Raw genomic sequence first — 13,817 nt, 5'->3', positions numbered from 1 at the left:
CCCCGAACCCAACATAGCTAGTTATGTACATTGGTGTCAGTCTTGAAAGTAAAGTGCAAAAGCAAGACTGAAAGTGTGATTTAGAAGACTTGTCAAAATATTCTAAACATCAAATGACTGTGCAAAAAATAAACTGATAGTTCAGTGAAATGACTGTAAGCTGGGCATAATGTGCCAAAGTATGTTCAGCTGCACACAGAAGGGCTCCCATTGCTCAGTGCATCAGGAAACAGGTGCAGGAAGAAGTTGGTATGAAATCATCCGTGGGAATAGCATCTCTACATACTAAAGCTAACCCAGATTTTAAATTTAGAAGAGATAAATACTCTTGGAAGTAATATTAAAACACCTTCACTCTTTTGAAACATTGAGAAACAGTTTATTATCATTACACTGGCCCTTCAAGTACCTTAGAGCTTGTACTCCAGCAGAGAAGTGTTATCAGGGGCCTGGCAGTTGACAGTTTCTCTAAGCTGCCTGTTCTGCTATCGAGGCTTTTCACGCCTCTTTTCTAAATAACCACCAGTCTCCTTTTGGCCTCCTCTTCCCATCTTGGCTGATTTCCAAAGACGTTCACAAAAGCTTAATTACTTGCATGGCTCTACCATATTGATGCACTATATACCCATTTAACAATCTCATCTCAAATCAGAGAACTAATCACAAAAAGTAATTCCAAGAAAGTGTCTTTATAACAGTGATCTTGTTCTGGACACGGTTAGGTAGAGTAGTAACTTTTCTTTGAACATGAGTGGTTTTGTTATTGTTGTTTGGAGCACTTCCTTAATTTTTATTGTGTAACCACTTCAAGACAGCCCATACTTCTGTTAAAGTTTATATTGCCCTAATTTTGTTTCCATGCATTTACCTTTTCCTGTTGGAATATTTAGCCAAATATGTTCCAAACCTCAGTATTTTTTACTCTCTGTAAGATCATGTTTTTATACTTCTTTCATTCTTTGGTGGTGATGCTGAAACCTCACATATAGTTGCAACCTATAAATCCATTTGCTCCAAATTAGATTTTCTTCCTTTAAGCATCCCACTTGGTTTTTATAGAGTACAGCAAAAAAGAAAAGTGAAACCAAACCAAAAACCAATCCCAAGAACCTCAAAACGAGGTGAATAAGAAGAATGTGATTTGTGTGTAACAGCAGCTTCACTTCTCATCCACACAGATGAATTCTTAATTTTAATAGAATGTGTTAATTGAAGCTGAGGAGAAGAAGACTAGTACTCCAGTCACTAAACATCCTCTGAATTTAGGCCAGGAGGGCTGTTGTTAGCTCTTGAACTACAGATTAAGCAGTATTGGCCTATGTATATTCCTGTCAAATACCAATATGGACTAGTGTCTCCTGGTGTGCTGCGTTAAGTTTCTTTTGCTATCAGATTTAATTATACGCACTGCAACTTCATGGGGAAAGTACTGGAATTACATACAGTTGTCTTTCTCATTCCAGTTACTAAAGGAAATAAATGTCAGCAGTTTAGGATTTCTTGATTAATGACTTTATATTGTGAGATACTTTTATTCCAGTATAGTCATATCATTTGTTGCTCTATGTGCAAAAGTAAACAGGCTTCTCTAAAAAAAAACCTGCTTGACTTGTGGCATATTGAGCGAATACAATTTGAGTATTCAGTTTGAAATTATAGACTGTAATGTGAAAATTACCTTGGAACTGAAGTTTCCAAGTAGCAGCATTGACTTGGACCTCCTTTAAAGTAGGGGGTGCACTAGCTAACCTCTAAAGCTCCCTTCCAACACAAATTATTCCATGATGCCTTGAGACTGTTGAGTAGATGTACCACTGCATAAGGGAAAAACAAAACAAAACAAAATAAAAACTTTAACCACAACTAGACTAAATCAAATAACTTCTTTTTTTCAGTGAGAAAATAGTAAAAATTTGTTTATTTTATATAATGTTTGTTATATTTAATTAATAAGTATATTGTATGTATTTTTCAGTACTTTTTTCAGCAAGTACATCAGACAACGTGGAGTCAAAGCAGATTTTCCAGCTCAAAACTGCAAATAGTGCTCACCATCTCTTTCATGTTGCCAGTCTTCCAAAGACTGGCTCTCCAATCCAGTGTCATCATCTAATATGGAACAATCAGAAAGGGTATCTCTGTGATTGTATTGTTCACAGTGGAGAATTATAACAGCTGATAATTCTGAAGGTTTCACTTACAGTGGTATATTTTAGGGTATATCTTATGAACTGTTAGGCTGGAGGATATTGTGTGAATTTACAATGTGTTGTGAATTGAATTTTACTGTAAACTTTACTATTGTTCTTCTCTGTACTTTTTTTGTTCTAAAGAATACATTATACTGACTTGTAAAGTAGCGTTTCACATGATGCCAGAATCCATGGCATTGTAAGCTGGTAAGTGAAAGACTTCTATTAATAAACTTTCTCTCTAAAAAACCCCACTGTGCAGAGTTTATAGCATTATTTAGTTGAGAAATAGGTAGTACTTAATAGTTCAGGGTTAAAGAATTATTCAAGAGCCAAAAAGAGTAACTCTGTCAAGCCACAAAACTTAAAATGCTAGCCAAGAGTTGGCATATACTAGTATATCCTAGTATTTTTCTAGTATATTCTGAAATCTTAAAGAGCACTGAATTATGATCTAACAAATCTTTATCCTCACTGCCCCCAGAGTCCTGTCTCCTCCTAGGTCCCAGGCCTACACTATACACGATCTTTATTAGTCCTGTGTTAACAGAAGAAATGGGACATTTAGAGCCACACCTTTCTGCTTTCACCGTGAGCTACACAGCTGCCTGCTTACCGAGACACAAATTTGCCCCAGCGCGGAAAAGACTTAATGAAACCCTGCAAAATCCATCGATTTCGGATGTTTGTGCCCTCCACCTCACTCCCCCACACAGGGCTGGTTCACTGCACATGGCAGCCAGCGCAAAAAGCGCAGACACGGCTTCAGACACCGCCGCACGGCGAGGGACTGGCGTGAGGAGCGTCGAGATTTTCGGGGTTTAGTGTAAAACAGCAGGGAGGCCGCCCATCACCTTTCAGTGACACTGAGGGAGGGCGGCACGGATCGGTAGAAAGCTGGGCCCGCACACGCCGCCCCAGCGGGCAGCCCCCGCGCTGGGCCCGGCCCCGCAGCGCCCGGCACTGCCCCGGGGCGGCCCCTGGGCCACAGAGAGCTCACCCTGCCCCAGCGGGCAGCCCCGCGCTGGGCCCGGCCCCGCAGCGCCCGGCACTGCCCCGGGGACGGCCCCTGGGCCACAGAGAGCTCACCCTGCCAGACACCGGGCCGCGGGAGCGGGGCGCCTCCGGCAAGGGACACGGGGCCTGGCTGGGGGCAGTGGCTGTGGGGACAGTGGGTGTGGGGCAATGGGTGTGGGGACAGTGAGTGTGGGGCAGTGAGTGTGGGACAGTGGCTGTGGGGACAGTGGCTGTGGGGACAGTGGCTGTGGGGACAGTGGTTATGGGGACAGTGGCTGTGGGGACAGTGGCTGTGGGGGGACAGTGGCTGTGGGGACAGTGGCTGTCGGGGCAGTGGCTGTGGGGACAGTGGCTGTCAGGGGACAGTGGCTGTGGGGACAGTGGCTGTGGGGACAGTGGCTGTCCGTGGCAGTGGCTGTCGGGGCAGTGGCTGTGGGGACAGTGGCTGTGGGGACAGTGGCTGTGGGGCAGTGGCTGTGGGGACAGTGTCTATGGGGACAGTGGCTGTGGGGGCAGTGGCTGTGGGGGCAGTGGCTGTCAGGGGACAGTGGCTGTGGGGACAGTGGCCGTGGGGACAGTGGCCGTGGGGACAGTGGTTGTGGGGACAGTGGCTGTGGGGACAGTGGCTGTCAGGGGACAGTGGCTGTGGGGACAGTGGCTGTGGGGCAGTGGCTGTGGGGACAGTGGCTGTGGGACAGTGTCTATGGGGACAGTGGCTGTGGGGACAGTGGCTGTCGGGACAGTGGCTGTGGGGACAGTGGCTGTCAGGGGACAGTGGCTGTGGGGACAGTGGCTGTGGGGACAGTGGTTATGGGGACAGTGGCTGTGGGGACAGTGGCTGTGGGGGGACAGTGGCTGTGGGGACAGTGGCTGTCGGGGCAGTGGCTGTGGGGACAGTGGCTGTCAGGGGACAGTGGCTGTGGGGACAGTGGTTATGGGGACAGTGGCTGTGGGGACAGTGGCTGTCGGGGCAGTGGCTGTGGGGACAGTGGCTGTGGGACAGTGGCTGTGGGGACAGTGGGTGTAGGGCAGTGGCTGTGGGGACAGTGGCTGTGGGACAGTGTCTATGGGGACAGTGGCTGTGGGGACAGTGGCTGTCGGGACAGTGGCTGTCGGGACAGTGGCTGTGGGGACAGTGGCTGTCAGGGGACAGTGGCTGTGGGGACAGTGGCTGTGGGGACAGTGGCTGTGGGGGGACAGTGGCTGTGGGGACAGTGGCTGTCGGGGCAGTGGCTGTGGGGACAGTGGCTGTCAGGGGACAGTGGCTGTGGGGACAGTGGCTGTGGGGACAGTGGCTGTCCGTGGCAGTGGCTGTCAGGGCAGTGGCTGTGGGGACAGTGGCTGTGGGGACAGTGGCTGTCAGGGGACAGTGGCTGTGGGGACAGTGGCTGTGGGGCAGTGGCTGTGGGGACAGTGGTTGTGGGGACAGTGGCTGTGGGGACAGTGGCTGTGGGGACAGTGGCTGTCCCGGCTCAGGAGCCGGTGGGTGTCAGGCGGTGGTGCCGTGGGAGACACCCTCTGGGCTCCTGAGGTGGCAGGGGGCTGGCCTGAGCACCGAGCCACCTTTTGTGTCTGTAAATACACAAATAAGTATTTCTGTTTGTGTTTAAAAGACCTCGTAGAGCAATGAAGTTGTGTGCAGGCTTGGCCCAGATGCATTTGGTTGTAGTCCCTGTCCAGGTCTGCTGGATGGAGAGTGTTACATTATGAATTTTGCTTCTTAGGTTTTGATTTGTATATGGTTTTTATATGATTTGTATATGATTACATTAGGTTATTTACATAATTACATGTGGAGAGAACAGCCTAATCGTGCTAGTCCAAATATTTTTGTCATTCTTTGAACGGAACTCAGATCAGGTCTACCCCTGCTTAACTGAGACTCAAACACCCCTGAAAACTGCAAACTTTGTAATTAGATATTTTATGAAGTGCTTCAGAAAATAAGAGTTAACTTTTTATTTTAGCATTGCCAGAACACTATGGATAAGAACTTTCAAGAAGAGTTTACCCAAATTATTAAATTTCAACCTCCTTTGTACAAACAACGCTACCAGTTCGTTAAGGATTTAGTGGAGAAATACAAACCTAAGAAGGTTGGTATGTTTTGTCTCTTTAGGTTATAGACTTGAAAGTAAGTTGACCCTTGGTATCTGAGGAAGACAAAATGTGTAAATAACCTGTTGACTTAATTACCAAACAACAGTAGTGGAGGAAGTGTTAAAACTGAATGGCCTTAGCAGATACCTTGTGATATATTGTTTTTCAGGGATGCACAAAATTAATGTTATTTGATGAGGAGAATATTTAAACAAGAGAAATGCCTTAGACTGTTTGTGAGAGTAGTGGGCACTCTGCTTTTCGTTAATGCTGCAGAATTTGGTTCAAGCTGCTTTCCTCATAGTTGGGTTTTGCTTTCCAGAGCTGTTAGTTCCGTGTAGTGTGTCAGCACCATTTGCTTGGATAGTCTCAGATGAGAAGTGACACTGAGAGTGTGGGATTATGTGAGGCTAACTCATCTCCACTTTCTTAAGGTCTTGTGGCCCCTCCATCTGTGTTGTCACCTGTGTTCCCCCGATATGCCAGAACTTTTCTTTCACTATTTGCTGCGAAAAGTTAAATAATTTAAGTAATGTTCTGTAGTGTTTGCTCTCATCTAATGTGTCCTCCCCACTTCCTTCCCCAAAAGACTTTTCAAGTATGCAGTGTTTAACCCTTAAACTGATGTTTGTATCTTAGGGGGCATGCAAAGAACTGATGGACCTGCATTACTTATGTAATCATACTTCTAGTAGCTAATAAAAATCTAATCCAGTCTTTGATGCAGTGGCACTGTAATCTGCTTTCAAAGAGAACACATTCACCAGCTTTACATTTGTCTTTAAAGGTTTGAATTTTCTGATTCAGGATGTGGGCGAGTGAACCTGCTGTTTACGTAGATAATCTGGATAGACACAACTCAGGATTTTCACATGGAGAACAGCAGTGTGCTTCAACCTTGACCGAGCCTGAGAAAGAACAGTGGGGGTTGGTTTACATACCCAACTATCTTTTCAGCTTACAGGAAAGAATATCTATTATTTGACTTCATGGTCTGAATATCCCCAGAGTCCCTCCCTTAAACATTAGACTGAGCCTGTAAACTTGTTTTATGCACATTCTTTGCTGCTAACTTGGCTGCTGCTGAGCCTGTTTTCAGTGTTTTGGAGGGAGGACAGCACAGTGAAAAGCAGTGGTGAATGTGAAAATTGCTGCAGCCTTTATACTTAAAATCATACCTTACTGTTAGTCATGTGGAAGACATGCTCCAGAGTCAGTGGGATGTCCTACATGGACTTGTATAAACAAGTACAACCTGTAGTAACAAAAGGTTAATTTTTTTTTAAATCTTGCAGGATCTTAATACACATTTTTTTTAAAAAAATTCAAATCTGCGTCTATCCTCCTTGCTTGTAGCTGTGTTAGTTATGATTCTGAAATGCTTTATCATTGAGAAGTTATTTTGATAACTCTGTAATTTTAATTTTATGAGAGTCTCTGAAATTACTTAGAAATATGTAGCATTTATACATGTTTTAATATCTAATTTACAGGTGGCAGATTTAGGATGTGCTGATTGCAGCCTTCTCTGGATGCTGAAATTCTGCAGTTGCATTGAAGTGTTAGCTGGGCTAGATATCTGTGCAAATGTAATGAAAGAGAAAATGTAAGCTCTTTGATTGTTTTGCAGTTGTGTTTGTCTTGACCTAGTGATCTAGTGGGTTGGTTGACCCAGGGTGGAGGCCAGGAGCTCACCAAAAGCTGCCCTGTCACTCCCCTTCCTTGGCTGGACTGAGAGAGAAAATACAGCAAAATCTTCCTGAGTTAGAGGGCAGGGAGAGATCACTCATCAGTTACCATCATGGGCAAACCACACTTGACTTGGGGAAATGAGTTGAATTTATTATCAAAATCAGAGTAGGATAATAAGAAGTAAAGCAGATTTTAAAAACACCTTCTCCTACCCCCTCACTCCTTCATGGGTTTCACTTTATTGCCTGTTCTCTACCTCCTCTCCAGCAGTGTTGCAGAGAGATGAGGAATGGGGATTACAGTCAGTTCATTACATGTTATTTCTGCTGCTGCTTCCTCAGGAAGAGAAGTCCTTCCTCTGCTCCAGCATGTCACCTGTCCCACGAGGGAGACAGACTGCCATGAACTTCTCCAACATGGGTCCTTCCCATGGGCTGCAGTTCTTCATGAGCTGCTCCTCTCCCTTTCCACAGGGTGCAATCCTTCAGGAGCAGGCTGCTCCAGTATGGGTGCCCCACTGGCTCACAGGTCCTGCCAGCCAAGCTGCTCCAGTGTGGCTCCTTGATGCAGAGGTTCTGCCAGGAGCCTGCTCCAGCATGGGCTTCCCTCAGAGAGGCCTCTCCTATACCCCATGGCTGCCTTGCCATGCACACCAGATACAAGTGGCGTGGTGCAGCATTTCTTGTAGAGGCTTTCAAAATTAGGGTAACTGCAGAAATAGCAGTTTGGCAAATGAAGAGCTCTCTGTCATTGTTGATTACATTGGATCTGTGTCTGGGGACTCCTGGTGTAGGTGCCCATAGCATCACCTAATGTAGCCAAAGGTCTGGGTCATGCAGAGGCCTTCAGGGTGTGAAAAATAAGACTGTTTGTAAAGGCACTAATGCATGGGGTTAGGAGTATCTATGTATGCTTATATGTGACATTATTGTCTACAGAAAGATGAGCTTTGATCTTTTTGAAATCTACATTAGTCACCATGATGGGGACTTGGTCTTGTTTATCATTTTGAAATAGGAAGGTTAGCTCAGTGTGTGGTGTCTGGTTTAGAACCTCTCTAAAATGAGGGGTTCTTGTGATCTTTAAAGCATTGGTCCAGTGGATGAATGTAGGTGTCTTAAAAGCTGATTAATTCAATTTCAGTGAATATGTAGGGTTTCTTGCTCTTTCTTAAGAATGAAGAGAAGTAACTTTTTAATATTTATTGTGTTTTTTGTCTAGTGCTGTGTTTCAGAATGAAATTTGCACATGCACTTTGGTTTCTCTGTGTATTTTACTGGGAAAAATAAGTAATATGCTTGCCTAAAACTCCCCCTGAAACCCCTGCTAAGTCTAAAACAGACTTAGTGTGTGTCTGGAATTGAACTGTTACCAGAATTTACAAGTGACTCTCCAAGTGACTTGAGACTACAATAGAAATTTTTGTAAACATGAGGGACAGGATTAACTTCTTCCTGGATGAATTTCTGCTCTTTCTGTCCTGCTGTAGGTAGTTACAAAAAGTGTCTGTATTGCACATTCTTTTTTTATATAACTGTAAAGCAGTTAACCTTTCTGAGATTTATGAGGTATCTTTGCAGGATGTTAGCTAGTTCATTTGCATGCACTATTTATCTTGTCTTAAAGTTCCTCCTGTAACATATTTTTAATACTTTTGTAGGCATACATTGTCTCCTCTTCCTGTTGATTATTTGCAACCATCTGAAAGATCCCTAACTGTTACCTTGCATCATGGTTCAGTTGCCCATAAAGATCCTTGCATGCTTGGTTTTGACTTGGTGACATGTATTGAACTGTGAGTATTAGGATAATACAAAATGGTTTTTTAAGGCTGTTGGAGTTTGGTTTGGAGTTTTGTACATGCTCCAAACAGGCCTGATCAAACCTTTCAAGCAGAAGAGTAGAATTAGAAAAGTAGAAAAGTGGCATCTTCTAACTTGTGTTTAAATTAGCCATACTAAGCAATTCAAGTAGTTTTTGTGGTGGGAAGAGGACACTGATGAAAAAGTACAAAATGCAAGAGGAGATTTGCTCAGGCAAAAAACCTGTGCTGCCACTTGGCCACAGTGCCAGTGCTCATATTGTAGAGGGAGTTACAGATAAGGGTTTGGGGTTATTTTGACTGGTTGTTAAGATTATAGTAGTGTGTTTTTAAACACAGACATCTTACTCTTTTCAGAATAGAACACCTGGAAGAATCAGAGCTGAAGAAGTTTCCTGAAGTGGTGTTTGGTTTCATGGCTCCAAGCATAGTTGTGATCAGCACTCCAAATTCTGAATTTAACCCTTTGCTTCCAAGAGTGATGTTGTACAGGCATCCAGACCACAAATTCGAGTGGAGCCAAGCACAATTTCAAAGCTGGTAAGGTACTAAACATCACATGCTGGGTGCGTATGATACAGCTCTGAGTGCCCAGTAGTATGAGAAATGAGTGGCTGTGCCTTTTCAGAATGGTTCACTCGTGTGTGGTTTGCTGTCAGTGAAGTCACCTCCTGATTTGGTGGTTTCTTTGCTGTTGAGAGCAGTTAAGCATGTTCTTTGGGATTTGTATTTTATGATGGTGGTTAAATTGGCTTTTACAGTAACTGCTCCGCAAAAAACATTTAAAACTTTTACTTACTTTTTATGTATCTTTATAACAATTAACACAGTTGAAATGTAAGATATCAGTTAATCTTTTTGCATAATACCCTGCTATAGAAATTCTTCATAAAATCCAAGAAATGGGCCTGTATGCATGGTGTGTAATCAAACCACTCAGTAAGAGTATGCAAGCAGATTTCTCAGACAACCACAGCAGTGGGGCATGTTCAACACAGGATAGTTTAATGGATCACAAGGAGGGATGTAATGCAAATCATATGCATATGACAGAGGGTTCCATGAGATCTATCTCACCCTTAATATCAGGAATGTAGTAAAAATAAAGAGAAAGTGGGCTGCTGTGATAACATTCAACTGTCAAGCAGTTGTGGAAGAAAATGCATGGTACAGTAAAGAACGCCATACCTCAGTAGCCAGCTCTTGGTGTATCTATCCTGGAAATTTTGCCCCTTAAACTGTGTTGTTTCTGCCATACACTTGAAAGTATCCAGTGATTTTTGAGTAGTTTTGCAAAGCTGGATGCATGTATTTTTCCCTACATAATGATACTAAACCTGCCTGTAATTAGCTACCTTAGAATACCTTAGAGACAAATTCTATTACTTCAAGTAGATTTAGATTTTGCTTTTAGATAGATGTGAATTAAAAAATACTGATATCACTGAAGAAATGCGGGGGGATTTTTTTGAGCTGTAAACATGAGAAAGCCTTTGTGTTGTGAGGTAGAAATATTACATTATTCCCTAAAATACGTGAGATGTTAATTTAGTTTTTTTCTTTTCATGGAGAATGATTCAAGTAGGTAGTGCAGTTTTGGTTCCCTGCCCTTTGTTCACACTGACTGATATACTACAAGATACTTTTCATTTAGATATTATACACTGTTGTAACCTCAATTAGGTAGATTTTAGTATTTCTATATTTACAGCAAACCACTCTTTCTCTATTAACTGGTCTCTTGTGGTTTAGAGGTGTGCATGTTTTTTGTGGGTTCTTCTGAAATAATTTTGTTCTTGAAAATTGATTTTTAGCTGACTTCCAGGATGGTGACTAAGCAACTGTGAGCATTAACATTCTATGCATATATTTTAGAAGAAACAGTGATGTTTGGATGGCTAAATTACTGATACTAGATGGTTGAGACTATGGTAGGCATCCTACAGCTCTGGTGCAAGAAGAGGTGACAGTGCTTACCTTCAGGCATGGGAGTATCATTAGAGAAATTATGTTCAAGTCTTCACAGCCTTAAAGTCTTGATCCTCCTTAAGTATGGGTCTTTATCACACGGAAAGATGAATGTTTCATATAATTGGAATAATTTGTCTTTCTTAGGGCTCTAGAGACTGCTAGATGCTATAATTACTCAGTGGAATTTACTGGTGTTGGGCACCCACCAACAGGAATGGAGAAGGTTGGGTTTTGTACCCAAATAGGTGTGTTTGTGAGAAAATGTCCTCAAACTGGTGAATCTGTTCAGTCTGAGAAACCCACTGAAGCAGTTTACAAAACAGTAAGTATTATTTTCTTCCTTTAGATATATGACTAAAGGGTAAAGTTGTCTATGACTGCCTGTGAGGTTGTTACCATTAAATGCTGCTACTGTCCTGTCTTTGCTCTGAGTGTCATCAGGACAAGACTGTCTCATCCTTTGTGTTTCCAGTTGCACAAAGGCCTTGAACTTTCAGGGTATTTGCTAAATAATGATATGGGTTATCATTATTTTCTTAAGATACTCCCATCCTTGGAATGAAATTTTTCCTTTCTGCCAGCTATTTTTCCTCTAGTCCTTAATTTTATTTATTATGTAGCTGTTGGCAATGACACAGATTTTTCAGATACATAAAAAAATTTAAAGAATCATGTCTTACTAAATGCCATATGGTATAAATCAAACTTTTTTTCAGAGTTGAAATGAAGTAACAATGCAAAAATAAATACACTGTTGGGGTTTTATTCAATTTTATAAGGCTGTAAATTATTTGTTTCAGTGAACATACTCTAATGTTTCAGTTCTTCATGTAAAAATATACAAATATCTTCAAATGACTTGTGACCTGAACTGAAACATAAAGTGGTGTTATGGCTTTATCTTTTATTCTTTCCAAGCTATAAAAACATTGTAATTTCTGTATTTGAAATTTCTATGCATGTGAAATGTCACTTGTCATCTACTGCTAGTAACAGAATCATGAAGTGCTCTGTAATGCTCACCAAACCTGGAAATACATCTAAGTGATGGACATGTACTAGAAATTGCTTCCATTAGCCCCTGTTACAGGGTCATTTTGGAGAGAGTTTTGACATGGGTATCCTTTGAGATTAAACAAGTGTTAATGATGTGTGTTTCTTATCAAATTTATTTTTTCTTAGGTAACTAATTTATGGGAATAATTCAACATTTTAGGATGCAATTGGAAAGTAAGAAATAATTGCAGACAGTGGAACTTCACTGGTAGTGTGTTGATATAAAGCACTTCCTAGAAACCTGGTGGGAATGAGATTGCCGACTTAGTTTCCTTAATTGCTTTGGAGTATAGCTCAGTGTTGAACACACTACAAGTTCACAGACCTTGATGTCACAGTTTATTTTGAGCATTCCCTGCAGCTGTGAGAGCATATTTAATGTTTTACTCTGAAAACAATAAATGACGTGCTGTAGTCTTGGCTTCCAGATGACAGTTTCAGAAGTAGTATTATTTCTATCACTGTGGAACTGCTCCCATAATGAACCCCATAATGGGAGAAGTAACAGAATTATTGAAAATAGGTAAAGGGCCTTACCTTGCCTGATGTACAAGTGTAGCTGGCAGGTGTAGCCTGTTGGGTTTTTCAGGTGTTTGTTAAATTCAGTTAACTGCCAATGTGGTTGCAATACAGAAAACAAGCTCATACTGCCTTGTTTTTGTTACCTGAAACTTTTAAATAAGCAAAATGGGATTGAATAAAAACCGATATTCACATTTTAGAAGCTTTTTTGGACAGCAAACGTTAAAATCTGAGTGTGTTAGTGATAAACGTTTTATGTATTCTTGTATATTGTAAAGGTCTTCAAAGCAGTGTACCCAAGTCTTAAAGATGAGAAGTACTTGCAGAATGCAGTCATCAGTGAAGTTGTTTTCACAGCCCAAATCATTAAGCACCGTTTAATGTCAAAACGTAAGGAGTATGGTGACGATCCTGAGAGAAAACCCAAATTCCAGCCTTCAATGGACTATTTTCCAGACCATCTTGGAAAACTGCTTGTGGAAAAAAACATGGAACCATTTGTCAGTGGAAATGAGGTTTACATACCTCTCACAGCAATCTTTTCTTTTCCCAAAGTGAATCGACTTTGTGGTACCTTTGAGAAGTTATGCAAGCTTATTGCTGGCAAGGTGGCATTGAGCAGTGATGGTTCTGCTGTGATGCTCAATATTGAACATGAAAATGAAGAGAATTAGATCACAGATTTCTCACACAAAGTTCAGTTGAAGTAACGAAAGTGGGGTTTTTAGAAGCTGTCAAAGGGTATGCTCTGTATGCTGACTAGACCACAAAATCCTTCCTAACCTTCCTTCAGTGGTATTTATCTGTCTGCACCTCTCATTGAGTGAAGGTGAGTGCTTCTGGTAAAGGTAACAGAAGCTCATTGGGGTTTCAAGTAGAGTATCAGGGGCTAAAAGGAAATCATTAGTTCCCAAGAAGAAAATTAAGTATTTCTGTTTGCTTTCTATTGCTTTATTATAGCTATCTTTACTGGATTATTTCTGGTAGTCTCTTGTTAGGTTCAAGGATAGTTTGTTTTACCATCTACTGTGTTGTGCTGAATAACGTGGGTCAGACATTAAGTTTAGTGCAATTTTTTTTTCTTAGTTTCTATAAAATTTATAGATGGCTTTTTCAAGATTAATATATACTCAGCCTTGAGGAAAACCAAATGCTCCAGCTGAATTTAAATATGAAACTGGCATCTTTGTTCTGCTTTCAAAAAAAAAAAATTTAAAAAATTTAAAGAATTGCAGTAATTGTGAATGCCAACCTGGCTCTGCTTTACCTGAAAAATGTTCTGTGTTTTCATGTGCAGCTGTTGCTCAAAACTGTAAAATGCAAATAGAATAGATGGATAAAATGTAACAAGAACAAAACCCCACAACACAATAAAAAAAACCCCACCAACATCAAGAAAAGAGTGCACTATCCTGAATATAAGGGAAATAATGTGATTATCTATT

At 41.7% G+C, this 13,817-nt stretch overlaps 1 protein-coding gene across 2 annotated transcripts; it reads left to right on the top strand.

Moving 5' to 3' along the window:
• Nucleotides 1–5,148: 5,148 nt before the first annotated feature.
• HENMT1 (HEN methyltransferase 1) lies at nucleotides 5,149–13,647 on the top strand. 2 transcript variants are annotated; one of them, XM_066324586.1, is made up of 6 exons: nucleotides 5,149–5,305; nucleotides 6,803–6,915; nucleotides 8,662–8,796; nucleotides 9,181–9,363; nucleotides 10,939–11,116; nucleotides 12,651–13,647. In XM_066324586.1, exons 1-6 carry the CDS (start codon nucleotides 5,192–5,194, stop codon nucleotides 13,044–13,046), a joined length of 1,119 nt encoding a protein of 372 aa, XP_066180683.1. In that variant the 5' UTR covers nucleotides 5,149–5,191; the 3' UTR covers nucleotides 13,047–13,647. The 2 variants fall into 2 exon arrangements, with proteins under 2 accessions (XP_066180683.1, XP_066180684.1); XM_066324587.1 differs by having other exon boundaries at nucleotides 5,240–5,309.
• The last annotated feature ends 170 nt before the right edge of the window (nucleotides 13,648–13,817 follow it).

The sequence above is a fragment of the Sylvia atricapilla genome, chromosome 9 (assembly GCF_009819655.1).
Source record: "Sylvia atricapilla isolate bSylAtr1 chromosome 9, bSylAtr1.pri, whole genome shotgun sequence".
In the NCBI taxonomy this organism is placed as follows: domain Eukaryota; kingdom Metazoa; phylum Chordata; class Aves; order Passeriformes; family Sylviidae; genus Sylvia; species Sylvia atricapilla.
This window is presented reverse-complemented; position numbering and strand designations above follow the sequence as displayed.

Bases quoted from the DNA above. Each gene is read 5' to 3' on its own strand.
- HENMT1 (XM_066324586.1), top strand. From the start codon at position 5,192: ATGGATAAGAACTTTCAAGAAGAGTTTACCCAAATTATTAAATTTCAA. The intron at 5,306-6,802 runs GTTGGTATGTTT...TCTAATTTACAG, and splicing joins AGAAATACAAACCTAAGAAG to GTGGCAGATTTAGGATGTGC. The intron at 8,797-9,180 runs GTGAGTATTAGG...TACTCTTTTCAG, and splicing joins TTGGTGACATGTATTGAACT to AATAGAACACCTGGAAGAAT.